Consider the following 12,385-nt stretch of genomic DNA (forward strand, 5'->3'; position numbering starts at 1 on the left):
GGCCTAAAAAAAATTGTTTGATTGGCGTATTAAACCCGACCGACCCTAAACAATAGGCCCGACCCTAGACTTTTTTTCTTATTTTTCGGCAAAAAAATGAATTAAAAAAAAAAAATCGCGATTTTCAGCTTAAAATGTGTGTATAAAAAAATTTATAAACTTATTTATATGTATGAAGATTTCATAAATCATTCCAAAGTCTGAAAAATCTAAAAAAAAAAAAAAAAATCTGACAAATTCCAGAAATCGAGGAGGGAGGGGACGAGAACCAAAAAATTAATTTTACACGGCCTTACGCCAATCAAACAATTTTTTTTAGGCCCAAGGTTTAGATTACGAATTGATCTAATTAAACTTTCGCATTTTTCAAAGTTAAACATGTTTTAACCTTTTATTTCTTCGAACAAGCTTTATTTTGTTCCAGCAAAATCTGTGTTTTTATCCCAATTTTTGACGTAAAAGAGCTGAATACAACTACCGGTGATGCAAACTCCAAAACATTCGCGTAGCACGAGCGCTTGATCAAGTATTTTCAAGCGCGTTTCACAGTATTTTATTCAAAATAAAGCAATTTTGCATTTATTCAAGATGGCGAATTTCTCGAAAAACATGATGTATTTTTCTTTAAAAAAATGCATCATTTCACAAATTCTTTGCCACTTTCCACCCATCTTTTTTATGTGACGGAAGTGATGCTGATTTTACAAAGGTATGTTTTTTGCTTTTCCGATTATTTTTCAATTGTTTTTTGAGACAAAAACTTCCTATAAAAACCTGCCCACCTTCTCCCTACTTGCGCTAAAATGCACCATGCCCTAGCCTAGCCCCATGTGTTTGATATCATTGCAAAGAGGACCTTCTAAAAATCACAATCAAATTATATCATCAGGGGGGTAAGCTTAAAAAATGGCTCACAAAGTCAAAAATAAGTAAAAATTACACTAAAAATGGCACAATTCCAAGCCATTTGGCTAATTTTAAAGCTTTTTTCACCATTTTTTTGTCATTTTGGGGAATATATTGCTTACGATAAAACGTCTCTAGATTATTTCCGATGCTTCACCCCCACGCAATGCAAGACCCGGAAAGGTGCACAGGGCGATCGCCATTTGTGGTAATTTCAACAATCGCAGATCGTGATTTTCAAACCACCATGCATGCATGACCACTAAAAGTCTAAATTCACAATTTATTTATGGAACTTTTCCAAGCTTTTATTCAAAATTTGAATTAATATTTAGTTAAAACATACTTTTAACTACACTAGCATTAAATTCTAGCAAAAAATTTCAAGTATTAATGATAGGGCAATTCTCTGAGAGCAAGTTTTTACATGTTATTGTTACAGAATAGCAGCACCGATTAACGTGACGTGTGCTGGGTGGCATCGTCGCTACTGAGAATAGCTGTTTTCACTTGTTTTCAAAAAGTTGTTTTTTACCCCATAATTTCCCTCATTTACCGGTATCGAAGCCCTGCCCTCCTTCCAATACATTAAACCTTGACTTCAAAGTGTTTGGCAACTGTTTAACCTTGATACAAAAGTAAACCTTGATGCAAAAGTAATAATTTAGTCCCTTCTTTAAAGAAAAGATCGCCATGCATGAATACAAAAAGTGAAAAACAACACATGATGATAATACTTTGAACACGCCTTAATAAAAAGCTTAATGTTAAAACCGATTTTTATGAGCTATTACAAATTATTTCACAATGCAGTTGATCATGCTAAATAAATATGTATCACATGTCATTTTAAGCAGAACTTGGTAAATCTAAATGGAGAAAAAACACCTCTAAAAAGTGACTTTTCTTAGAGAAGCTTTCTCCGCACTCACCTCGTGTCGAAAGAAAATGGCGGCGGCGTTCGCATTCGCGTCGGGTCGGTCACGGAGTGTCCCGAAGATTACCGGTAAATACCGAGTAGTCCAAGCACACGTGTGAGCCTCCTCCCTACACTTGTGCGCAGCATGATAGCATACATCATGCGAATATGAGGACCTTCGGTATCTAGAAGTGATGTTATGCTACGGTCAAAACAAACACAGTACACGTCGACAGGTTAAGGTCACTGTATGATATAAATGAAGTGCTATTTGTAGTGCAAGTTGTCCATTGCAATATAGGCCTACATGTACATACAGTATTATATGAAGTGGAAGTTCATGGCATTGCATTCTATGTTCAGAAGTCGGTAGGTACTGTGTATTTTACATACCGGTATGATGTCATGATATATGGACATGGACGAATGACATGGTCATGGATTGTGGAAAAATTTTTAATCAACCAGATCAAAAGATTTTAAGCTAGGTATGCCCACATTGCTTATTAGTGAGGGCCTCATTCAACTACTACTTGCGACCACAGAAATGGCTTAACTGTGTAATCCCCATAGGAAAATACAAAAATTTAAAATTTAGACGCCAGAAACGAAACCTTACGTAGAAAGATAAAAAGTGTCAATTGGTATACCTTGATATAGAAGTTATCAAACACTGATAGTAATTTTTTTTTCAAATAAAATCGCTTTTCTGTAAAATGGATCGCCGTACTGAAAAATGTTGCATGTACTTGCTTGTTTGTACAGTAATTCATTGTAAGGTACTGTCAATGATGGTCACAGAACTTGGAAAAATACATTTGCCCATAACTTAGCTAATTTTTGTCCTACAGACATGGTTGACCCCTCATTTTTAAGGGGGTACTACACCCGGCCCTGGCCAATTTTGTGCCTATTTTTGCATTTTTCTCACAAATTAAAGCGCATTGGTGACTGGTAAGATATGTATATTATAGGGCAACGCGTCACAACTACTGCACTGAAAATTCAGCAACTCAAGGCAAGTAGTTATTGATTTATTGATCAAATATTGGTTTTCCCTCATTTTTGACTGTAACTCCACAATTGTTGTTTGTGCTGAAATAAAATTTCAAGTGCAGTAGTTGTAGTCCTTGCCCCGGTACATATCTTACTTGTCACCAATGCGCTATGATTTTTGAGAAAAATGCAAAAATAGGCACAAAATTGGGCAGGGGTGTAGTACCCCCTTAAGTTAGGGGCTGTGCAATAATTATTTTCCCCCCCGGGGGGGTAAAATTTTCGAACGGCCCGCCAAAAATCGCTTGCCCCCCCCCTCTCGGCCTGCCAAAAATCTTTGCCCCCCCCCCTTACACATGCCAAATTTTTGGGATCCCAATTTGCAAACCTTAAATGGTCTAGATATATGTTGCGAGCGTAGCGAGCAGGAACATTTGCATAGGCCTATTAAAGCGTTTCCGTACTGTTTTCCTAAGCCTTTTTATAGCGTTTTTATTTAAAAGGCGCCCATGAATGTGTGCCAAAAATCGATTGCCCCCCTCTCGGCTGGCCAAAATTGCTTGCCCCCCCTTTCGGCTTGCCAACAATTTCTTGCCCCCCAATTTTACCCTCCCCAGGGCTCATAATTATTGCACAGCCCTTAAATAATCACCTTTCTAAACAAAACAATTTCAATGTGAAATATCATACTTGAAAATTTGATGATCATACTTATTTAAGCTTAAAAAAATAAAAAAAATAAAACATTTTGTAACTCATGATGAACAAAAACAAATTTCCAGTAGCATCCTCCTTTTATCATTCATGACTTTTTTTTTCAGCAGATATTTTAATACTATTTTACATGATTTATGTGTATTATCACAATCCGCTCATCGGAATTTTCAGCGCCATCTTCGATTCACTTCTGGTCCTGCCAGGCCAGGTCTCGAACCCACAACCTTTAGGCCCGGGCCTAAATAATTAGATAAAAGCCCAGGGTATAAAAGGAGAGCACGCTACTGTATTAGACCAAAGGTTAAACTTAGACAATAATAATTGCGCACCATATCTTTTGAGATCATTGTGGGAAATTGGAGGGTTTTGTTTTGGACCAATGAAAAATTCACTTATTCAGCATTGATTTTTTGGATTAAAAAAGATATTTTGTTTTAAAGCATAAAATTTATGATATTTTTAATTGACCTACATGTAAACTAGGATTTCAGGTATACATTTCACCAAATCCTACATTGTAACTATTTAACATTTTGTGTATACATTCCATTTTATACAGGTTGTCTCACTTATAATTAGCATGGATTGTAGGGAACTATGGCTGTTAAGTCTTGCCAGTTTGCTGTTGGTTGCAAGTGAGTTTGGAGTAGTGGCAGATGATCAAGTGGACCCAGAATGTGAGGAGGAAACAAGTCAATTAATGAAGCATATGGTTTGTGAGAAATCATTTGAATACATGATTAGCCCCCCCCACTCCCCCCACCCCCCAAAAAAGATTGTTTGCATGTCCTTCCAAGTTCCAACCAACCGTCCCTAACGTTATCATCATTCTTTTTAAGTGCTATTTTCATAAAAATATCATGAATTATTACGTCAAAAAATTGTCTGGTACAAAGAAGCTCAAAAAAGGTATTTATCATGAAGTTCATTCAACACCGTCAGATATACCAACTAGCAGTCACCCCATCTTTCACAGTTCGTAAATAAATGCAGATTTTGCAAATATGCATCACCACCCTCCGCGATTTATGGCAAAAATTTTACCAACTCCCTAAGGGACACAGAGTTTCACAAATTCACAGTAGCACAAAAAGAACCAAACAAACAAACATGCCCCATATTAAGCAAGTCTGGCAAAACCCCGCTCTGAATAATACAAACATTTTTTTCTTTACAGCCGGTACTACCCCTGGGGTCCTCTCTTAAGCTATTGTGACTCTCATAAGGCCAAAAAAAAAAAAAGTTTGTCTCAAAGCTCACGAGAAATTTAAAAACAAATGCGAAATGCGATTTTTTTTTTTTTTTTTTTATTCCCGACTTTTTTTCATGGTAAAAGTCTGATTTTCGCCGATTTTCTCTGGAAAAAACTAAAAAAATTTTTTTTTTGAAATAAAAACAATTTCCGCATTTGTTTTTTGTCAAATTGTAGGATTTTACAAACGCGCGCGTCAGCTTTGAGACTAACTTTTTTTTTTTTTGGCCTAATCACACTTAATTTTGTTTAATTCTTGTATTTCCCTGGTGCAATGAGTTGACAATGATGTGTGTCAAGATAGATTCATTGCAGCTGATGCTTTGCATCAAGAACCTTGAAATTTTTAGTTTAGTTTCTAATAATATCAATTATCATCATTGTTGGGCAGGAAAAACCTCCTATGTACTTGCAACCCCTGAACATATTTAAAACAAAACTGCCAAGAAGTTACATAGCAGGTTTGGCTATAATCATGTTCAGAGGCCACTGACACATAGGAGGTTTTTCCTGCCCAACAATGTTACATTTGTTGTCATTACAGCTAGAGCCGTCCAATTTGCCATACACTGAACCGGATGTGGAGACAACAAAAGCTACATTTGGAATGGGGTGCTTTTGGGGAGTTGAAGCAGTTTTTGGGGCCCAACCAGGGGTCATAAGGGTTAAAGCTGGCTACACAGGAGGCCAAATGAAGGATCCTACATACAAATATCTGTAAGTGAAGCCAGGACTTTTCAGAAGGAGGGAGCAACTTCTAAGGGGGGCAAGATTTGACCAAAATGGGCTAAAAAGCTGCCTCTTGGAAAAGAGGAGAGCGTGGCCTAGCGGTTAAGGCATAGGACTGTGAACCCAAGGGTCAAGGGTTCGAATCCCAGGTCCGGCTCTTTGTGTCCTTGAGCAAGACACTTCACTCTACTTGCTTGGTGCTTCGGAGGGCACTTTAAGCTGTCGGTCCCGTGTACATGCATATTTTCTCACATTAATGTAGTGTGCACGTTAAAGAACGTCACAGGCTATTCGAAAAGAGCAGGGGATCATCCCGGTCATGTTGACTGTACTTCAAAATACACTCATCTACTCTAGGTTCCAGAGTAAAAATAAGTACAGCTTGTCTGTACGCAGTGCGACAATACTCATACATATGAGGGAGGCACTTATAAGGAAGAAGAAGAAGCACTCGCATGTACTGCCTCTTGGAAAAGTGCCCACCTGTGCATATAGACATTTTTTACCTCTTAAAATATGCGACCCATATGTGACCTGCTCTGATGAAACCCGCCATAAGTCTAGACTTCTCTGTAGTCCACTTGCCAATTGTGCACTACTCTGACTATTACATTTAAGCTTAAAACTCTGATTTAATTAATGAGTGCACAATTGATAGATTTTCACAACTGATCTTTTCAGTCACCGTACGCCCTCTGTTTGTTAGCTTCCCAAGTGGACTACTGACTTTGCCTTGAGAGTTTCTGGCCTAACTAAAATTGGTGATGATGTAATGCATCTTTAAAAATGAATCTGGCTTGTGATTGGTCGCCCAGATCTCGTTATTGTTTAAATCCTCCCGACGCGTACTGGTACCATTATGGTACACAACTATCTAGGGAATGCGGCGCTTTTGTGCTGGTGGATGAACGTATGCATCTAGCGCGTATTGTACCACCATGCTTATAAGTCTTGTGGTTAGATTTTATTGATAAACAAGTATGATTGACAGTGTGTGAGTCCCGGGGTAAAGTACTGCTTAAAAGTGAAAGTCCATAGTCGGTTTTTCGGATAATAAACTGGCAGATTCTAAAATTAGAATTGTTCAGTATTGAAGTGTCATTATAATTATGCCATTATGATATGTTGCATTCAGTAATATAAGCCTACGTAGGGCCTATACTTTACTTTTACTGTCACAAATATAATTATATAGCCTAAACTTTTTCATAACCATTTTATACTAGTATTTTGATGTAGGCCTACTAAATATCAGTATAATTTCGAGTTCAACTGAATGCGTTCATCATGATTAATAACATTTTTATTTATCAAAAATCGACTATGGCATAGTCTACCAAAAACCTTGCAAATTTTGTTTTTCAGTTTTTACTATTTTTTGATTCCATAATATGTTTATTTTAACCTACCATTGAAAATAAAATATTCTTTTATGTCTAAAGCACCCAAATCTAGCATTTTCTGAGCCAAACCAAGTCCTTTAACATGTCATTTTACAACTTTAAAGCCATTTTTCGTGCATTTGCCTTTTTGTGTTGCTTCCCCCTTCCCGTTGAAAGACTGTAGAATGAGGACCACATGTCCCAGAAACATAATTTTGGTATTAAATGAAAGCTGAAGACCTATACTAAATGATGACATCAAAAACTCAATTTTCAAAATTAGTGACTTATGTTTGGTTCTGTGGGAACAGGTCACATATATATAAACCTAAAAGCCTGAAATTCCTACCCAAATGATGGCACAACCTTGTACCATGTTTCTTTCATTGCCTACTCTCTTGTTTGTTTCATTGGCTTTTCTTAATTTGTTTGATCAAGAGAAAAATTCTACCCCTCCTCTCACAGCTATTCCACTGATTAGACTTTTATGTATTAAATTATCTTGCAATTTTCAATTTTTACCGGTCTGTATGTATTCTGTCACACTTTCCTTACAGGGGCGACCATTTTGAAGCCGTAGAAATAGAATATGATTCTACCAAAACAGACTTTCCAACTCTTCTCAAACTTTTCTGGGCAAATCACGATCCAACATTCTTAGAGAAGGGTAAATCATCTGTGGTACAGTACATGTCTGGCATATTCTACCATAGTGAGGAACAGAAGGGTTAGCTGAGGAGGAAGTCGCTAGGAAGAAGGAAGAAATAGATGGGGATGTGTTGACTAAGATCCAACCTGCTGAAACATTTTACAATGCTGAAGAGTAAGTAAACACCTTAAAAGAAATAAGTCCCCATCTGAACATGTCGTCATAACATCGTAAGGTTTCATTTTGTACCAACAAAACTAACTTTGAAATAATTATATGACTGTGTACTAAGTGCTGTGTGAAAATGAGAGATTTCCATGACTTCAGGGCTGAATGAGCCTAAATTGAAGGCAAAAACTGCCCTTTTCAAAAGTCACAAAGTAGGCCTATGCTTGTCACAAAAGTTGATTCATGGCTTGTTACTAATGGAAAACCCCATGTGTTTGAGTGCAGTTTAAAATCCACACCAAGTGAACATTTACTGTAATGTGTATCGATTCTTGATCATTCAGCCATGCAAATCCCCTTGGTGCAGAGTTCAGCACAGTGAGTTGTAAGATGGTCAGTTCCATTCCTTGTCCCAATACACCTTGCAGTTAACAAGCATAGGCCTACTTTGTGACTTTTGGAAAGGGCACTTTTTGTCTTCAATTTAGGCTCATTCAGCCCTGAAGTCATGGAAATCTCTCATTTTCAAACAGCACTTAGTAAACAGCATACCTGCCAACTACTCCGATTTTCGCGGAGTTACTCCGATTTCCCGAGTTTTAAACCCCCGAAAATCGGAGTACTCCGATTTTCTGGGAAAAAAATTTAAAAATTTTTTTTTAAAATTTTATTTCTTTTCCAAAGTTTTCGGCGACTTTGGAGAACCACTGGACCTATTCTGAAGTGCTAGGATCATTCACAGTTAATTTGAAAACAATTGGAAAAAATTACAAAAAAATAACAGTTTGTTATCCTTAATATGCAAACCACTAACTAATGTTTACCTCTTCATCTAGCACATATTATAAATGCATGGAAAACCAATGCATGTATAATAATGTGATAGATGAAGAGGTAAACATTAGTTAGTGGTGTTGCATATTAAAGATAACAAACTGTAATTTATTCGTAATTTCTTTTCCAATTTTTTTCAAATTAACTGTGAATGATCCTAGCACTTCAGAATACGCCTAGTGGTTCTCCAAAGTCAACAAAAATTTGACATGTTTTTTAAATGTTTTTTTAATGAATTTTTAACTTTGTATTGTGCATCATATCAGTGTCCTATCAGTCACGTAGGCCTTGTCATAAAGCCAAAAAATCGCTTCAACGAATGATCGTTATGTACAAAAGTATAGGAAACTGCATTTTTAAAAGCACATTTTCTATGTGAAGGAAGCATATTTTTCAAACTTGTAAAAACAGGTCCCAGAATGTCTTTTCACATTTTTTCAAAGGTTGCAGTCATCAAATATGTGTTGCAATTGTTGCCAGATATGGAGTATAAATCCCTCCTCAAATGCAAACCTTCAGAATAGGTCTAGAGGGTCTCTAAAGTCGCCAAAAACTTTGAAAAAATTAAGAAAAAATGGATTTAAAAAAAAAATTTACCTTTGTATTGTGCATCATATCAATGTCCTATCAGTCACGTAGGCCTTCTTATCAAGCCAAAAAATTGCTTCAACGAATGATCGTTATGTACAAAAGTATAGGAAACTGCATTTTTAAAAGCACAGTTACTGTGTGAAGGAAGCATATTTTCAAACTCATAAAAACAGGTCCCAGAATGTTTTTTTCACATTTTTTTTTCAAAGGTTGTAGTCATCAAATATGTGTTGAAATTGTTGCTAGATATGCAGTATAAATCCCTCCTCAAAGTGTATAAAGCCTAGGGCTTCATTTTCACCTTGTTCTTTATTGTTGTTTTTCTATAAAATGTGTCTTCTGTGAAGGGGCTTATAAGGGTTTTTACAGTGTAGAAACCCTCTAGCTTTGGGGGCCTTCGCCCCCTCAACCCCCACCGGGGCTTTGCCCCTGGACCCCACCAGGGGCCCTTAAGCGGGCCCCTGGACCCCCCGCCATCAGAGGCGATACTACGGGCGCTTCGCGCCCTACATTCGCCATGTACTACTCTGTTTTCTAGGTTTTCAATGTTGGCAGGTATGAAACAGTCATATCATTATTTCAAAGTTAGTTTTGTTGGTACAAAACGAAACCTTACGATGTTATGACGACATGTTCAGAGGGGGACTTATTTCTTTTGAGGTGTTTAGATGGATTTGGATTAACATAGGGTGCAATGGATTTCATGTTGGTAAAATACAATTATTGTAAAGATTCTTTTGAATATGAACTTGTGAAAACCACAAGTACCGCTTTCTAAATAAATTATGCATTATTGTTTTCTAATTGACGACCAATATTCAGAGCTTTGGCTTTGGTGGTACTACACCCCTGATAAATTTTGTGACTAATTTTGCATTTTCTCAAAAATTAACTACACACTGGTAACAAAAGTTATGTATATTATAGGGGCAACAAATCCAATATTACTTCATTGAAAATTCAGCGATTCATGGACATCTTGAAAAATATAAAAAGAGGATGCTAGAATCATACAATACTCCTTTAATTAGGCTTGACAAAAATATTAATGCTTGTTCCATCACCAGAGGAGGCTTAAAGGCATTCCTACAATGCACTATGATTGGGAAATTTGATCAATATAACCTAATTTTAAAGGCAAAGTCCCCATTGCCACACACACAAAATGGTAATTTTAAAACTGCAGCCAGCGAGTTAATAGTTGAGACTTAGGACTGATATTTGATTTTCTTACAGGAAACATTCATATTGTCCCACTGCATTAATTTTATTCCTAAGTCTCGATGTTTTGAATGTTAAATAATAGGATGAAAACACCAGCTATTTGCATACATTCCCAATGCAAGGTATGACCAACTGTACCACATGTATACAAAAGCCAGACATACAAGGTCAGAAACCCCATTGGGTTGTGGGAATGCCTTTAAACATCCTCTGTTCCATCACCTGACTATGTCCTTTTCAAATCGCCCTCCTCCAAATATTTTGGAGTGCTTGAACAAAACCATTTGATCGATTATGGCTCCCCTTTTAGTTGTAACAAAGTTTCTCAGACACTCGTTATAACTTCTGACATGAAGGCATGGGGCATTTCCCTTGTTGATATGATTGCCATATGAGCAAGTTCAACTTGATAAGACATGTATATTTTTCCCTATTTCTTTCAGTTATCACCAGAAGTACTTCCTACGACAACACAAAAATCTCGCATCCAGTCTAGGATTGACCGATTCCCACTTTCTCTCGTCGTCACGCACCACCCGTCTCCTAGGTTACGTTGCAGGTTATGGAACTGTAGAGAGCTTTGTCGAGGAAGCAAATAGTCTAGGTCTATCACACGAACAGATAGTTTATATCAAGAAGGCTATACGTAGTAGGAAAGAAGGGTCTTGTGCCGCAAAAGGGCCTTTACATTGATTAGCTCAGGAATACATTGTAGGCCTACTGTATAGTGGGATTTTTTTTCGCTTGGTTAATTTTTCATGATTTTATCAATTCTGGACAGCTTAGTGGGTGTTTAAATCTTGTTCCCCAAAAATATTCACATTAAGATGTGTGATAAATATTTCTGTGGGGTTTAAAAATTCGCGGCTGCCTGTTCGACGGTGAAAAGCGTAAAAATTAAATCCCAGCGAAAAAATTTCCCGCTATACAGTATATCCCTCCCATGCACTAAGGTTGTATCTATAAATAAATAGCATACCCGATACAGCCTTTTGACTTGGGAGGAAGGTGTCAAAGTAAAATGCAATATATGACATGTTCTGGTCCATGGAGGCCAAAGGCGACAAATTTGAAATTGAGATAGAGGCAAAAATATCATCATAAAAAACAATAAATTGACATCACAAATCTTCATAACTTTAACACCATGTATGCTACAATCCCGGACAAAATGGTTGGAACACTTCGAAACGAGTACTTCAAATATGCCCCCGCCTAGAGACACCCAACATTGATTGGTGGGGCAGGGGGAGGGTTGTAGTAGTAGGCAAAGGTTCAGACTTCACACCAAAGAAAGCAAAATTGTGACCCGTTACAGCGAAAGGTACCTTATGTCGGCTGCTACGTGTGTCTCTTTTTCCACATTGTTGGCAGAAAATATCAAACAATAATGACAATCTGAAGTGGCGGTCATTTCAAATCATCCCCAAGTCAACGAGGTTCAGGAATGTTTTCTCATTGTTAGCGGGTGGCTAATACATAACTATACAAATACAATATAATGCCTTTGTAACCACCACTTGAATAGGGATTAGCCATAGCAAATAAAGACTGGAGCTGTATTTCAAACATTTCTATAGACAGGTACAAGCTTATTATCCTCTTCAACAATAGGATTAATGATTGGTTTAGAATGCATTTGGCACAAGCAAAATAAAGCAGTATACAGACTTTTTATTATATCGTACAATATTGTATGTACAATATGTACGTTATTTAATCTATTGCCATTCTATTTCCAGTACTGTTTAAGTTCTAACGAATGTTTGATGACGTAAAATCGATAATATATTTCTGCTAGGTATTGTATGTAACATATTATCGATTTTTTCGTCATCAAACATTCGTTAGAACTTAAACATTACTGGAAATAGAATGGCAATAGATTAAATAACGTACATATTGTACATACAATATTGTACGCATAATACTGGAGTCTGACGCGCTTTAGACATATGTAGCATCCGACTTAAGGTACCTTTTGCTGTAACGGGTCCAGTGTTTACTCTCTCTGGAAA

General features: G+C 37.0%; 1 protein-coding gene across 1 annotated transcript; it reads left to right on the forward strand.

Annotated features, from left to right (window-relative positions):
- Nucleotides 1-2,038: 2,038 nt before the first annotated feature.
- LOC140171824 (peptide methionine sulfoxide reductase-like) lies at nt 2,039-12,016 on the forward strand. Its single transcript, XM_072195157.1, is given in 6 exon segments — nt 2,039-2,194; nt 4,098-4,250; nt 5,335-5,507; nt 7,459-7,628; nt 7,631-7,724; nt 10,811-12,016. Coding segments are annotated over 5 exon segments (819 nt in total). The 5' UTR covers nt 2,039-2,194; nt 4,098-4,118; the 3' UTR covers nt 11,061-12,016.
- The last annotated feature ends 369 nt before the right edge of the window (nt 12,017-12,385 follow it).

The sequence above is a fragment of the Amphiura filiformis genome, chromosome 15 (genome assembly GCF_039555335.1).
Source record: "Amphiura filiformis chromosome 15, Afil_fr2py, whole genome shotgun sequence".
In the NCBI taxonomy this organism is placed as follows: Eukaryota; Metazoa; Echinodermata; class Ophiuroidea; order Amphilepidida; family Amphiuridae; genus Amphiura; species Amphiura filiformis.